Source organism: Tachysurus fulvidraco, chromosome 16 (genome assembly GCF_022655615.1).
Source record: "Tachysurus fulvidraco isolate hzauxx_2018 chromosome 16, HZAU_PFXX_2.0, whole genome shotgun sequence".
NCBI lineage: Eukaryota > Metazoa > Chordata > Actinopteri > Siluriformes > Bagridae > Tachysurus > Tachysurus fulvidraco.
In genome coordinates this window covers 9,402,063-9,419,031 of record NC_062533.1, presented here as the reverse complement: position 1 = coordinate 9,419,031, position 16,969 = coordinate 9,402,063, and the positions used below count along the sequence as shown (strand labels likewise).

The 16,969-nt window shown below is 39.1% G+C and overlaps 1 protein-coding gene across 6 annotated transcripts in view; it reads right to left on the bottom strand.

Moving 5' to 3' along the window:
* Positions 1-16,969, bottom strand: part of LOC113644350 (1-phosphatidylinositol 4,5-bisphosphate phosphodiesterase beta-4) — a 62,024-nt gene that overhangs the window by 20,022 nt on the left and 25,033 nt on the right. For 3 of the 6 annotated variants that reach the window (XM_027149098.2, XM_027149095.2, XM_027149094.2), the window contains 19 exons: positions 16,552-16,611; positions 14,028-14,171; positions 12,130-12,209; positions 11,070-11,123; positions 10,820-10,901; positions 10,560-10,660; positions 10,029-10,086; positions 9,324-9,432; positions 8,899-9,109; positions 7,645-7,738; positions 4,017-4,096; positions 3,751-3,898; positions 3,476-3,566; positions 3,176-3,265; positions 2,457-2,560; positions 2,274-2,366; positions 1,853-2,003; positions 1,663-1,747; positions 1,102-1,226 (listed from right to left, as the gene is read on the bottom strand). In XM_027149098.2, the coding sequence (XP_027004899.1) occupies positions 1,102-1,226; positions 1,663-1,747; positions 1,853-2,003; positions 2,274-2,366; positions 2,457-2,560; positions 3,176-3,265; positions 3,476-3,566; positions 3,751-3,898; positions 4,017-4,096; positions 7,645-7,738; positions 8,899-9,109; positions 9,324-9,432; positions 10,029-10,086; positions 10,560-10,660; positions 10,820-10,901; positions 11,070-11,123; positions 12,130-12,209; positions 14,028-14,171; positions 16,552-16,611 (1,960 nt within the window). The remainder of the gene's footprint in view (positions 1-1,101; positions 1,227-1,662; positions 1,748-1,852; positions 2,004-2,273; positions 2,367-2,456; positions 2,561-3,175; positions 3,266-3,475; positions 3,567-3,750; positions 3,899-4,016; positions 4,097-7,644; positions 7,739-8,898; positions 9,110-9,323; positions 9,433-10,028; positions 10,087-10,559; positions 10,661-10,819; positions 10,902-11,069; positions 11,124-12,129; positions 12,210-14,027; positions 14,172-16,551; positions 16,612-16,969) is intronic. The other 3 variants (XM_027149101.2, XM_027149099.2, XM_027149096.2) reach the window with 2 other exon arrangements.

Here is a 16,969-nt window from a genome sequence, read left to right as displayed (position 1 = left end):
TCTGTGTTCTTGAAGATGATTTCTTAAAATCAGTGATATTAAATCCTCCTGTCTACATGAATCACACAATTGTGTGGTATACTTCATTATAAGTTTTGACAATCTGTTTTCTCGGATCTAAAAAATAACAACATTACAAAATGCAGCTGCTAAAACAACATTCTCCCACTTTAAATCCAATAAATAATCCTAGATGGATAGACGGCAGCAGCTGGTGTTGAATAAATTGGATATATATTCTACATGTCTGCAGATTTTAGCACCGATTTTACTCTGATGGTTACTTGTGCCCTTAAAAGGTGAAGAATTCTCTCACTTTTTTTTCACTGAAGTAATAATAATAATAAAAAACTTGTCAAATATATGGTTGAACAAAACTTCATGCATCACAATGTACACCTGCATTTAGTATTCGGTGTAAAGACATTTTCTTCTAATAAATTGACTTCAGTAAAATGTTAAATGTCTGAGGATTTCAGTGAGAGATTACACTAAAAAAAACACAGAGATTTTTCTATAACCCATTATACTCATGGTGCTAATAAGTTTAGAGATGATCATAATCCTCTAGATACACAAATTGTACACAGATGTAAATGTAAATGAGGCAGCCTGCCTACTATGATACCCGTCAAGTACAGTATATTGCTTTAGGCTGAACTGGCGATGAATTTGCTTTCTTTATTTAAACATAAATAAATAGAATAGAAGCTTTTATTTTGTCACATATACATTACACCACAGTGAAATTCTTTCTATACTTTGGAGGTTGGTGTCAGAGCGCAGGGTCAGCCATGATACAGTGCCCCTGGAGCAGAGAGGGTTAAGGGCCTTGCACAAGAGCCCAACAGCAGCTTGGCAGTGCTGTGGCTTGAACCCTGATCAACAACCCAGAGCCGAAACCAACCGAGACTCTAAATAATGTTGCTAACACAAATAAATTACTGATATTTAGAGATAGTATAAAAAATATATTAATAAAGTCTGGTACCTGAAGCTTTTCACAAGACCATCTCATTTATCTCAGATATTTAATGTAACATTATGTGTTCTGTTCTTGCACATGGGGTGCTGTGGCAGTGCCCCGGGGCAGAGTCGTACCTGGAGTCTGAAAGTTCAGAGACACCATCTGGCACCCAGCGTTCCAAAAGATCTGAGGCATGTAATTACTGGAGTCCACACGGCCTCCTTTGGGGTAGATCCGGCTCATCTGCCGCTTGTTGTAGCTGTACATTGGTCGCTGAGGAAAAGGCACATAGGGAGGTGCATGCAAATGGCAGAAGAGTTATTTATAATCCAGAAAGGCAAAGGTCTGAGAAGAATTCCCAAAAGAGAGGTTGGCAGATAGCTTGAGAAAAACAAGTCTGTTTAAAAACAAGCTTTAAAGAGCTTTAAGGGCCTTATGGGTTTAAGCGTGAGAACAAAGAACTACTGGATTGCTTGAATGGAGGAAGAACTAAAATAGCCTTACTATAAAGAATTAAGAATAAAAATCAATTCAACAAACTTCATTATTTGCTGTTTACAGATTTCCCAGCAGTTTAATAAAATGAAAACTTAAATCGAAAAAGAAAATCAGTTCTGGAATACTGCTTAAGTAAATAAATGAGATAGAATTAACACCCATCCTTAGAAATCATCATTTTCAAAGCAAAAGGATACTTCACGAACTCAATGGCGTTGGTTTTCAGGTAGCCGAGACCAACAGACTCATTAAAGGACGACATGTTATGATGGATATTTTTCTCTGAAAAAAGCCAACAGCAGATAATTTAAAATAAGACCTGAGTTATCTGCAGTAAAAAAATATAATCTACTGATATGATTACAATACTTAATGACTCATTTTTACCCTCTGCGATCTCAAAGCTCTGGAACTTGACTGGCTGGGCGTAGTTCACCATGGCAGAAAGATAAGGGTGGATGTTGGTTGTGGCTCCTTCATATTTATACGAGGCAATTAGCTGCTGCTCAGCATCCGCATCCTCTGCCGTATCCACACCCTGAGGCAAAACGCATTTCTATTTATTTATTTAGCAGATGTTTTTAGCCAAAGTGACTTTGAAGCAGAACGCTTCAAAGAACGCTTGGGCACAGAGGTTTCCACCAATTATCCAGAAAACAGAGCTCACAGTAGTAGGACAAAGGAGCTACAGCTCAACAAGAGGGCTAAAGTAAGTGTAATGCAGCTGTGTACTTCACTTCAAAGTATTATCATAGCATATGTTTTTCTATGATCATCAGTGAAAAGGTTCAAGGTTCAAATGCTCGACCTTCTTCTTGTTATCAAGATCCGAAGCCTCTGACACATCAGTCGCATCTGCTTCTGTTGCCTCTGAAATCTCTGTAGTCTCATCATCAGGAATCTGATGTTAAGTTAGAAGGAAAAACAGGATTCAAATACAAAACTTCATCTGCAAGCTGCATTTAGGCAAAGGTGCAAACAATGATCCCACCTTGTTTTTCTTTACACTGTTTTCATGTGTATCTTGTTCACTGGGCTCGTCTGAGGAAATGTTGTTGCGGGTTTTTGCCTCTGAGTTGATGTCTTTAGCGTCTGCTGTAGAAAAAGTCAATAAGAGTATTGACCGTTAAGCGTACAGTTGAATTTTTCCACATTATACCACAGCACTGATGAATTCTCATGTAGTGTTTATAACAGCAAGACTGTCGGTTGTTCTGACTATAACACATATCCAAATACAGCTTCATATCACTTTTCTCATTTTAACATTATTGTTTCTATAGTAACAACATACACAGGCTTTGTACATGCAATCATGTTAAAACCTTTCATTACTGTGGCTAAGTATTTTATAAGGGGATGTTTATCACTTATGGAAGGCGTCTCTGTTGTCAGTGTTTTGTAGCAGCCAGAGATAAAACCTCTAACCCCCCCCCCCCCCCCCAATGCAGTAAAGCCTTTAGGATGGAGCAACTGTTTATAGCTGTTATAATATAAGTGACATGACAAATTTGTACTACATATCACAGTTTATCTGATTGTTACATCATTTAATAAAAAATGTATGATATAATTGTATTATTAGTGTTTTATTCCTTGCATTATGCTTTACTATAGAATAAAATAGAAGTCTTCTGCAGTGTGTGTGTGTGTGTGTGTGTAAATATGTGAACTGACAGACATTGACCACTGTAATGTGCGGTAGCTGACCGTTCTCTATATCTTCTTCATTTTCATCTTCTACTGCCTGTACACTCATCTCTCCCGCCTCCATGTGTCTCTTAAACGACTCCAGTTGCTCTGTTTCAGGTGTGTACACACACACACACACACACACACACACACACACACACACACACACACACACACACACACACACACGTACGTATGTTTCACTACAGACATCACAAAGTAATGTAAGTGTATCGAAGTAGATGAGAAAGTAGGATAAGAAGCAACAAGTTTGTTAACAATTACAAAATAAAGCTTCAGAAACACACTGTGACGTACTCTGTTCCACTTCTGGCTTTAAGCGTTTGTTTTTTATGAGGATTTTTCTTTTCAGGTCGTTTGGTGAAGGTAGAGCGCGTCCAGGCTCAATCTAAAAAGAAAGAACAGGAAAAAGTAATTTCTGTTAAATTGTAGACATGATGGCTTCTTACTTCAACACATCCTGACAAACACAATACATTAAAAAACATCCAGATCTTCATAAGATCTTCATAGCAAAATCTTATGATTTATACCTCCAACGTAGAGCCCCTGTAAATGTACTATAAATGTACCATGGCACACACTCTAGGTCTTTGATAGCTCGTGTGTGAGTGATGATTCAGAAGATCACGTACTGGGAAGCCCTCAAGTGGCTGTTTGAGTAACAGGTCTCCGAAGATATCCTCACAGTATTTAGCCATCTTATACTGCTGAGTTTTACTGAAACACCACAACAAGCATCATTGAATAAATGACACAATAAATACACAGTTCTAAACACAATTTATAGAAATACACTCAAAATTATACTTGGCTAGAATCACTGTGCTAAACTCACCTGCAGTGGTTTTCAAATGAAAGAATAACTGGATACTCTGACGTCACAAATGCCGTCTCCCTAATAGCCTGAATTACGTCCTGTAAAGAATAGAAAGGCGAGATGAAGGTGAATTACACACAGCATTGATTTGTTCTTGCTGATTCAGCTGCTCCCTGTTCAGGGTCACCACAGAAGATCATATGGTCCACATATTAGATTTTGCACAGGTTTTACACCAGATGCCATTCCTGATACAACCCTCCCATTTTATTTTACCCATTTCATGGCTTGGGACCGACACAGAGAGTTAACTCTTCAGTTACTGGGTTTCGCTCTTTTGCCATGGCAAAGAGAGCATGAGATCATGCTGCTGGACCACCGGAGGCTATATTTATTTATTCAAGCAAAATATGATCACCATACAACCTGATGCCCTTTATTTATATATATATATATATATATATATATATATATATATATATATATATATATATATAAAGGTGCATTTTAATAAATTACAATGCCATGAAAAAGTTCATTTATTTCAGTAATTCAACTCAAATAGTGAAACTTGTGTATTATATAAATTCAGTACAAACAGACTGAATTAGTTTGAGTCTTTGGTTCTTGTAATTGTGATGATTTGGGCTCACATTTAACAAAAACCCAGCAATTCTCAAAAAATTTGAATACTTCATAAGACCAATAAAAAAATATTAATGAATTGTTGGCCTTCTGGAAAGTATGTTCATTTACTGTATATGTACTCAATACTTTGTATGGGCTCCTTTTGCTTTAATTACTGCCTCAATTTGGTGTGGTATGGAGGTGATCAATCTGTGGCACTGCTGAGGTGGTATGGAAGCCCAGGTGTCATTGACAGTGGCCTTTCGCTCATCTGTATTTTGTCTTTGTTTCTTGTTCAGGTTTGGTGAGTTTGCTGGCCAGACAAGCACACCAACACCATGGTCAATTAACCAACTTTTGGTGCAGTGTTGGAAGGTGCCAAAACCTGCAGGAAAATTAAATCAGCATCAGCAGAAGGAAGCATGAAGTGCTTTACAATTTCTTGGTAAATGGGTGTGACTTTGGTTTTAAAAATAAACACAGTGGACCAACCCCATCAGATGACATTGCACCACAAATCATCACAGACTGGAAACTTAACAAGAAACTTGAGCTATGAGCTTCTCCACCCTTTCTCCAGACTCTAGGACCTTGGATTCCAAATGAAATACAAAACTTGTGCTCATCTGAGAAGAGGAAATAGTCCAGTTCTTCTTCTCCTTATTCCAGCTAAGATGCCTCTGACGTTGTCTATGGTTCAGGATTGGCTTAACAAGAAGAATACAACAACTGTAGCCAAATTCCTTGAGACGTCTATATGTGGTGGCTCTTGATGCCTTGACCCCAGCCTCAGTCCATTCCTTGTGAAGTTCACCCAAATTCTTGACTCGATTTTGCTTGACAAGCCTCTCATGGCTGCGGTTCTCTCATTTGGTTGTGCATCTTTTTCTTCCACACTTTTTCCTTCCACTCAACTTTCTGTTAACCTGCTTGGATACAGCACTGTATAAACAGCCAGCTTCTATGGCAATGAATGTTTGTGGCTTACCCTCCATGTGAAGGGTGCCAATGATTGTCTTCTGGACAACTGTCAGGTCAGCAGTCTTCCCCATTATTGTGTAGCTTAGTGAACCAAATTGAGAGACCATTTTGATGGCTCAGGAAAACTTTGCAGGTGTTTGGAGTTGATTAGCTGATTGACATGTCACCATATTCTAATTTCATTCATTCATTCATTCATTCATTCATCCATTCGTTCATTTTCTACCGCTTATCCGAACTCTGGGGTCACGGGTAGCCTGTGCCTATCTCAGGCATCATCGGGCATCCAGGAAGGATACACCCTGGACGGAGTGCCAACCCATCGCAGGGCACACACACACACTCTCATTCACTTATGCAATCACACACTATGGACAATTTTTCCAGAGAAGCCAATCAACCTACCATGAATATCTTTGGACCGGGGGAGGAAACCGGAGTACCCGGAGAAAACCCCCGAGGCACGGGGAGAACATGCAATCTCCACACACACAAGGCGGAGGCGGGAATCAAACCCCCAACCCTGGAGGTGTGAGGCAATATGAGGCAATGAGGTAATCTATTTTTTTTTTGGTAAATGTGAGCCAAAGTCATCAAAATTAAAAGAACTAAAGACTCAAACTACTTCAGTCTGTTTGTACTGAATTTATATAATACACAAGTTTCACTATTTGAGTTGAATTACTGAAATAAATAACTTTTCCATGACATTCTAATTTATTGAGATGCACCTGTATATATATATATATATGTCATGGACGCGGGGATAAAATAGACCCAAATGCAGGATAGCATAAAAAAAACAGGATTTATTAAAGAAAAACACAAAACAAGGACAAGGACAAAACCAGACACTACTCGAACAACGACAACAGAAGACAACAGAGGATTCTGAGCTGCTCAAGGCAACGCAGCTCAACTAAATACTGATAACAATTAACAAATGAGGAACAGGTGTGAAGAGGTGGGAAGGGAGAGACAATGGCGGGGCAGACACGTGACACAAAACAAACAAATGCACAAATGCAAAGTCCGGGCTGAGTATATATACAGTGATGACTCGTTTATCGCGGTTAATAGGGACCGGAACCCCTCGCGATAAGTGAAAATCCACGAAGTACGATTGGCCCTAAGTTTGACCTTTTCACTGATGGTCATCATCATCATCTTGCTCTTCCTCTTGGGCTCACTAGAGGAATCTTTCGCAGGGGCAAGGTGCTTAGGAGGCATTGTAAGGGCTTAACAAAAAGTTAATTTCAAACACAATACACGAGACACAGTTCACAGCGTGAACGAGAGTAGCGAGATACAACAAGGGAAGAAGCTGAGAGAGGATGCGATGATGCGCAGCCAATCAGCTCAGATCTCGTGCCAGGAACCAATCACGTGCCTTGTCTAAGTGCCCGTGGGTATGTACAAAGCCTCTGAGAGAGTTTCTCTCTTTGTCTGGCATCCTGGGAAACCGTTTTTTTTTTAAATTTTTCAATTGATATTTTTGAAACATCAGCGATGCACTGAGGCCGCGAAACTTGAACCGCGAAATGGTGAGGGATTACTGTATATATACATGGGGGCAGTCATGGCCTAATGGTTAGAGAGTCTGATTCGTAACCCAAAGGTTGTGGGTTTGAGTCTCGGGCCGGCCACGACTGAGGTGCCCTTGAGCAAGGCACCGAACCCCCCAACTGCTCCCCGGGCGCCGCAGTATAAATGACTGCCCACTGCTCCGGGTGTGTGTTCACGGTGTGTGTGTGCGCACTTCGGATTGGGTTAAATGCAGAGAACAAATTCTGAGTATGGGTCACCGTACTTAGCCGTATGTCACGTCACTTCACTTCACTTCATATATATATACCTTATATAATGCCCCTGTTCTTGTACTATTATTTAGCTTTAATTCGGATAAATAATTGTAAATTTAAAAAAATAGCAATTAATAAAGCTAAATGCTAAAAGAAAGTTCCTGCATTGTTTAAAGCCTGAGAGATGTGTGTGTGTGTGTGTGTGTGTGTGTGTGTGTGTGTGTGTGTGTTCTCACTTTGAAGAGGATGTCAGTACACATGGCCTTCCCATGGGTAATAATGGGTTCTTGATCTTCTCCTTTTCCATCCCAGCAGTCTAGCTCCACACACCTGAGCACACACACACACATTAAAGGAATTACAAAACAAATGCAGAATCCATTGCTTCACACAGTGTTATGATTCAGTAGTAAAAATCGCAAACATAATTATTTCGGGTGTCAATAACCACATATCTACTGTTACCAAGGACACTTCACAATACTGTCACTTCCACCAAGTCTCATGTGGAAGGTAGATGCCTGGGGAACAAGCATTTTGTTTCAAAATGTCTCACGTTACTAATATTATAACACTCAGAAGAAACTTAACAACAGATAACAAGTTTCTTTTTTTGCCCAAACTTTTACAGCAGGATCAATTTACACCGTGCAAATACCAAGAAGAGAAGAGCACAGAATTGGTGCTGTGTCTGTATTGAAAATTAAAGATTGTCACTTGTTTTTTTTTTACCTTTCTCCTTCTCCTTTTCCAGCATGTTTTTACTTTTCTGACTCGCTTAATTATCAGCAACCAAATCTAAAACCAAATCCAACTAAATAGCAAATGAATCAAAAGCTCTGATTCAGTCTCCACAAACGATATAGCAGTCTGAAAGGAGTCTTCATTTGCTATACTGCGGTTAAAGAGCCCTACAACAGTCAGTTCCCCTATCAGAAAGGTTTCTGAAGTAGAACCATTATAGTCTGTGCTCTTTCATTATACAAAGATCCCCCTGAAGATCACTTTTTCTACAACACTGGCATAAAAGCATATATTAATCACATGGCTATGCAGTGTAATTATGATATGCCTTGTGATATATATTAAAAACCAAACGTCAAACTCTTTTGTTAAAGTGCTCATCTGCATATTGTGTAGTCTTCTGCGATACTGATACTTTAAACAGTGTGATCATGTAAAACAATCGCAAATGTAACCGAAGCGTGACATGTACTGTAGCATCTGTACACACCTAGTCAAACAACTGACAAACCGTTTGTTTGTTATGTTAATAGCTAGTTTTATAAAGCTAATCCTAAATATAAAATTAAGCTTTTATCTAAACATTTTATCATGAAAATCAAGTGGTAGAAGAGATGTTAAATTGTATACTTAATGAAATTGCTTTCCTTTAAATAAATGGCTGCATAATGCAAGTAATAAAAGGTTTTGAAAATTGTTAGATGGAATTTAAATACTGATATTTCTATAAACATACTGGTGTTTACCTGCATCCAGAAAGCAGCACCTGTCGGTACATTTCCACAGACGATTTGCCCCCAAACTGTCTGCCCGTCAGGTACGTGTTGTGTGAGGAACTGATGAAGTAGTGTGCTAGTGACTGGTCCATTTCCTGACACAGGTCCAGGTGGTCCAGAAACATGGGAGCGTTTTCATCTGACATCAGGTACCGGCAGAAACCATCGCTGGACATGCGTTCTGGAGTGTGGAGGCATTTGTGGGAGGAAAAAAAAATTCTTACTTCATCTGCATTCATTATTTTCTCACCTTCCACTCCACATGCTTTCATAAGGTCACAAGCTGTATTACTTGTGTTCACCACAAGATGGCTGCATATATTTGCTTAAACACAAACATTTCCATGCCAGATCAGATCATTTTCAGCCTTTCTGTTTCCGATTGAATCAGTCACCTTTCTTTTTAAGGTCCTCATCTCTTTCATACTTCTCGATGATCTGCATGACTCGTTTGGGGTCGTAGAAGGGGAACAGGATCTCGTTCAGCCGAGGGTCCCGCTGGTTCTACATACAGCATAGTGCAGTCTTATTAGCATGGCTGTATCGAGTGTGAGAGCATCATCATAGACTGCTTCACGAGTCATTAAGCTTGTCTACAACCTTAAAAATATCTACTATTGTATATACTACAAGAACGGCATAAATATTCTACAAATGGGAGAGCTAGATTTGTCAAACTGTCAGGTAAGAAGAGGTACAGGAACATTGGGTGGTGTTTGACATGGAAAAGCAGACGCAACACATAACACAGGTAGAGAACTGAGGAAGAAAGTCTGGTTATACCGCTTTAACACATAAAGTGAATTTCACACTGCAAGTGACCTAAACCTGGGGTAACCCATTTTAGACACACTCAGGGGTAACAGGGCTTATGCGTTTGCAGAGCCATGGATACATAAATGCATGCATATGCAGCCAGGGAGTGAGCAAACACAGACAGAAAGCAGAGGCAGCATCTGGAACAATGGAGCAGCCTAGCCCTGATGGTAGCCATGGCTACATAAGGCAGGTCGGCGGGATTGGCGAGGAGGAAATGAAGAAGCAGGGACAGCTGGGTAAAGCGACCACACAGAGAAGTTAATGAATGATAAAGAGCTTACTTCATTCAGAAAGCTGACTAACTGGTCTACTGTTAAATAATCACTTTTGTCCCCATTGCTGCAAAGAAATTAATTAGAAGAAATGTGTTACATCAAAATGAACAACGACTGAATAGAGGATTAGTCATCACAACTTTATCGCACTACACACTCGACATAGCTTTCAGTGCACTAATACACGTTTTTAAACGTTTAATTATTCACATGTTAGTTGAAACAATAAAGATTATTAATGTTGAACTGTCGAAGCAGGTTAGGTTCCTTTTAAAGGAGTTAGCATAGCAAAGACATTCAACCTGAATGCCTAATGATTCATAGTAAATACAGAGAAGTGCAGTTAGAACATCTAGACCTGAACATCACAGGCATCGATACAAACCCACACTTTAACTGTAAGTACTGTACCTGTGAGCACTTTAGAACACCACCCCAGTGAATTACAGAATGGGGAACGGACTTGATTCGGCAGTAAAAATCTACACAAATCACAACAACGTTCTTGTGGTGTTTTTTCTTTAGTTTAAGACTTACATCTTTTTGAAAAGTTCCTCAATATCTGTGCGTGGGCAAATTTTCTGAGTGAGAGCATAGAAGACGTCAAAGGTGAACACAGAATGGTCAATTTCATCATTCTGTAAGGGAAAAAAACAGACAAAGCAGTTTTGATAACAAGCTTTGGAAGAACAGTAAAAAAAAATCTACATAAACTTTATCAGTCTGTAACATCTAGTCTGTAGATGTGTCAGTTGTCAGCCATCATTCATTAAAAGCAATAAAAAAAGAAAAACTACCTTCCCACTGGGGAGGCCAAGCTCTTTCAAGGCCTGGAATATTCCTTTCTCAGTTTTCCCCGAGCCAAATGTCCTTGTGATGCTGCAGGATAAAAAAAAAACACAGGATAAGGTCCACTAAAGATCCCTAACAAAGATTTGCTTCATTTCATTTGCTGAATCCTTTTAGTGAGTCAAACTAATATAAACACAATCAGTGAAGCTGAATGCCTCCTCCATAGCATACAGATTTACGGTTAAAAGGACTTACCCCCGGACTGGGATTTTCCCATTGATGTTGGTCAGAAAGCTCAGTTTCATCCAACTAAAAAAAGGGTTTAAAAACAATGTCACGACTCAGTGGGTACATTTTGTCAGGTGTTCTTTTGAAGCCTAAATGTTTTTTAGTTTCATGCTGCGTGAACGGAAAGGCATTAATGGTTTTCACATTTGTCTTATCTCTACTAGATCTCATCAGATTAGTGAATATTTGCAGCCTGAGGACAGCTAGTACGTCTGTCCACAAGAACTCTAAAGTGCCCAAGAATAGACCTTTATCCAGTTGTAGTACATTTGGAGGTACAGAGCAAAAGCTACTTAGAAAAAATAGCATACTATTTACAGATTACAGTAAACTTAATTCATTGAAACTCCACCCAAAATAAAAATCTCAGATTATAACTAGGATTATAAAGTCATTCAGAGTGGATTTTCCTTTAAACAGCTGTTTATATGTCACATGCTTTATGGATGCTGAGCTTAAATGGTAAGAAAGGTATGAGACAAAAAGTATCCAATAACAATAAAATGTGACACCAGGATGTGTATTTATTTTTTATTTTTTTATTTTAAATGACCATGAAATATCGACTAAACCATCACACATCAAATATTCCATGTGAATCTCCGATTTATTTGTCGATGCAATTCAATTTATACATCAAGCATGGGCCTGGCTTTGCAAGTTTAAAATGGAACTTTTTTCTTGCATATAAAAGATGTCGTGTGTATGTTGTGTCTGTAAATTACTGTATTGCAGTTCATTGAATATACAGTGTACATTATATACTGTGTGTGGCATTTCATATATTGTGTGAATGGTGCTTTCTGTTGTTGACTCCAACGCCAAGACTAACTGCTTTTTCTTTGTGAATAATATCCTGATTACTTTGCTATTTCTCTGCATCCAAATGATACATCTCTTCCATATATTGATTTCCGGATTATTGGAAAGGGACTTATGGATTCGCAAATCCCACTGAAAGCTGTGTATTTAGGTTGGTAAAAATCCTGAGTGCTTTGTGTGTGTTTATTGCTGAGTTCCTACTTACTGCTTCTTAAGGCAAGTCATTGGACACACGTTGTTTGCTTTGAAGTTGTGAATGACTGATTTCAGCCCGTCCATCCATTTCTGTAATCAAGCAAGCAAACAGAAGCAGTGTATTACACAGGATGGCAACCGTGAGTGACGTAAGTGCTGCTTAGTGGGAGCTAAAGAAAGAAAGAAAGAAAGAAAAAGCAAACACTACAAAGAAAATGAACTAAAATGAACTAAGACCAAGTGACTGGCATTAGTGTTTACAGAAGGCTCGAGTAGGCAGCGCCTTTGGCTGTGTGAAGGACGGCAGAAAGTTCTTGAACAAAGGTTCCTGCCTCTGGCGGAGCCCAATAGCTACCACGCTCTTTTATAAGCCACTTGAAACAAATGTTGATGTAGTTAAAATGTGTTCACATTTCCAAATAATAGTGCTTCAAATGTTAGTATGACATAATTCACAATACTGAACAGCACTTACTCACTTGCTATTACAACTGCACCAAAATGAATGAAAACAAGTTGAACTTCACTGCATTATTTATGAAGCCAGCTGAAGGATAAAATGCTGTTTATGACCCCAGGACTGTTTTTTTTTTTGCAGTTCTATTAAAATCCTCTCATGATGGAACAAACCACAATCATGTGGCACACTTTACAAAATAACTGACAATCAACAATACAGCCATCACTCTGTCAGCATGTATTTGTGCAGGTCTGGCTTAATGAATGATATCTGCCAATCTGCTCTCTCTCTCTCTCTCTCTCTCTCTCTCTCTCTCTCTCTCTCTCTCTCTCTCTCTCTCTCTCTCTCTCTCTCACTCTCTCTCTCCTCCCAGCAGCCACCAGATGGAACCGCGCCCCAAGCTCAGCCCGAGACTGGTATCAGTGTGATCAGTATATTGGGGAGATTGTACACAGAAAGATTTCCCGTGTGTGTTACACTGACTGCAAGCTTTACTGGTGAAGCCTGTTCTCTGAGGATGCCTGTGGCTCTGAGCCAGGCCTGTCAGTGTAAGAGCAGGGCTTCTCCTACACACACACACACACACACACACACTAACACACACAGGAATTCAGAGCCTTTTTTCATGCTGTTTGCAGTGGTATTGTGACCAGCTGCAGGGTTTGTGTGTGCATGTTTGTGTGTGTGTGTGTGTGTGTGTGTGTGTGTGTGTGTGTGTACGTGAGTGTGTAAAGGGCTCCTCCAGGGGCTAACCTGATTCAAAATTGGATTATCTGTGCAGTCCATCAGTCCTGTTAAAAGCACCATAAACTGCTGTTTGTGTTAAACAAATCCATTTCTGTACTTTTTTTTAGAATCCCTAAGCTTACTAAATAGGTTTAGTATTTTTATTAGCATCCAACATATATATTTTTTATTAAATAAGATGTCAAAGCTCTGGGCTCTGATTTGGTATCCTGGCATCTTATGGACAAAGGTTGGACAAGCAATCTGACACAAGTAGTACAAAAACCAGGAGCTATTGAGAGCGCAAACTACTACTGATAGCATTCAAAAGTTCAGACAATATAACAGAGGAGGTGAGGATTTAAAACGCAAACATTTGGCTTATTAAAGTTTATTTAATAAAGTTATTTATATCACACATGCAACAAGAAGCAACATTTTACCTAGACTGAAGAACCAAGGGGGAACCGTAGAGAAACAGAGAAATGTCATTATTTTGTACTAAGGGTATGAAAACCTTTTGTACTTTTCTTTATTATAATTGCCCAGGTTATATAAGCTATAACTGCCTTTATTCTAGCAGTTGATGTTTTGGTCAAAGTTAATAACTTTCTGTTGCAATACTGCTTCATCTAACACGCTGGTGTTAAATCAACCTGTGTTTACACACTGTGCTAGTTAAAGCTCAGATTTCCATAGCAATATCCTGTGATAACGGTTACCTTGGCAGTGTCAGCGCTGTCAGCCACCATGTACATGAAGCTGAGGTTGACCAGGTCGGGGCCACTGCACACACAGATGACGCAGCCTTCCAGATCGGCCTCGCTCCTCCCTGCTGCCTCCAGAGACGCAGCAATCTTTGGGTCCTGAGCACACACATACACAAGCACACACACACACACACACACACACACACACACACACACACACATGCACACACACACGCAAACATACACACACACACACACACACACACACACACACACACACACACACACACACACACACACACAAACACACACGCACACACACACGCACGCAAACATACACACCACACACACACACACACACACACACACACACAAACACACACACGCACACATACCACACAAACACAAACACACACAAGCAAACACACACACACACACACACAAACACACACACACACACACACAAACACACACACACACACACACACACACACACACACGCACCAAACCCAGTTCAGTTATAGCCACATACATGGACACTCTCTCACCACTGTGCCCTTAGGTTATTACACATCTCTCCTAAAATAAAAGTGTGAAATGAACGTGTTATGACCTTATTAAAACTCACCCCACTGGAGTTCTCTATTTTTATTACGCCTGACCATATTACCCTTCTCTAGCATTTATTTCTCCGATAACTTGCCACTGGTAATTACTTATGCAAAGATTTATGGTTGTTTTAACTGAATAAACACTGGGGGATAATATAATATAATGATTTAATATAATGATTGATAATAAAACACAAGTAGTGTGTAAATAGTTATTTGACTGCGATTTTGTGACAAATGTATTTCTGTGAATTAATTTAGCTATTCTTAATGGTAAGAGCTGATTTTATTACTTTTATCTTTATTACAAATGAGTGAGTAAGCAAGTGAATAAATAAAGGAGAAAGTAAATAATTTAGTGAGAATGTGAATCAGTAAGCATGTTATCAAACTGCAAGTTATCAAAAAATAAGTTACTAAATAAATGAGTAAGAAAGTTGTGTGCTTTTTGTTTGCTTGTGTTTTTAACTCCTGTTATATGAAAAATATCTTTATGTTAAAAAAAAATCCTTATCTTTATGTTCTTAAATGAACTAATGTGACGGAGTTCCCTATTTCTTATTTCTATTACATATGTGGAGGAATCTAAGCTTCTAATATATCAGAATATCTCATTATTCTGATATATTCTATTTTCTTATAGATCTAATAGAACTTACTAAAGAAAATGTAATAATTATAACCATTATCATACCTGCCTCATTCAGGTTATTGTCCCTAATAAAACCCTAACATGAAGAAAGCTGCACTGTTAGTTAAACATTAGCACTTACTTTAAATTGACATTTTAACAGCACATAAAACCAAGTGTTGAGTCATTGTACTAAGTCAACAGAACAAATCTGCTGTGACGCTTGTTTGTTGAATTAATAGTGTCGTGTAACCTGAGCCATTGTGTTGCCTCTGTGTTTTTGGCTAGAACAGCGATAACATTTGTATCAAATTCATGTAATAATATATTCAAAAACTGAAAACCGTGTAAGAAACAAAGGCTGAAGCGCCTACGACTGTGAGTCAAAAACTCGACTCCAGTGCTCCACTAATTCTGTAATGCTTGCGTGCGAATTAGCAAAATAATAGAGTTTCATAAACATGTAATCTACTTCGGACTACAATAGAGACATGCTGCACAGTGAAGTCATGTCCAATGCCAGACAATAGCTCCTGATCTGTCTTTGTTCTGCTGTTTATGAGCTGCTGCATCCAGACACAACATGTCACCCAACAATGGACAGATGATAGTAAAACAGAACACATCCCTCTCTGCAAGCATGACACATGCCACGTCCTGGTCTATATTTGCAAGTCAACAGACGCCCACATACACGCACACACACTCGCGCTGACACACAAACATCGTTTAACGGTTTCTACGGTATGTATGCATCTGATTTTACTTCTCTTTTGTACAGCTGAGCTTTCCATTAATCAAAAAAAAAAAGGTCAAATGCCAGAGAGAAACAGGAAGGGCCAATCTCTCGGATAGGTCAATATTTGCTCAGCTCAGAGGAGATCAGAGGATCACTGATGGGTGATAACATTAGCTGGGAGTGCCAAAACAACATTTCTTTCGAACAGAGATGGTCCTGTTTACTGTCTGCAGAAAAAATACTAAACTTTTATCTTCACAATTCTTGAAAAGTAGAATAAAAATACTGTAATAATTCTGGTTGATGTCCAGGACATGATGCAGCTAGAGATGTATCTCTGCTCTGCAGTGGAAGTACTGATACATTATAGTATTAACACTTTCCTATAAAATCAACAGGTGAAGGCTCTTTTTGCTACCTTCAGGGTTCTCAACTTCTTCCAGAGAACCTCCAGAGAAACATGTCCTATCCTCTATTGCTTCTAAAGCCTTTTTCTATGGCTGAGATAAACTCTTCAGGGCAGGTCCATATGAAATAACTTCTTTTTAGACTCACCTTTGGCACTGCTCCATTACGGACACTGTTTATGAGGGAACATTCTAGGACTTGACCCTCCTACAAAAAGAAAAAGAGAGAGAGAGAGAGAGAGAGAGAGATAGAGAGAGAGAGAGAGAGAGAGAGAGAGAGAGAGAGAGAGAGAGAGAGAGAGAGAGAGAGAGAGAGAGAGCAGGCAAATGATGAGAATCTACTGTACAGTTCAAACTGGATTTGCGATGAGCATCGTCCTGTTACACATTAACATGGATTACAGCTCAGACTCTAATTGTCCTGCCAGCTGTTCAGTAACAGATCATATATTGTGCTCTTAGCATTGTATAATGGTATTTCTAAACAACATGTGAAGTTAAACAGATCTGAATGGCATATGGTTCATATAAATTATCCTTTAATAATAATCAGAGGGCCTGAATGT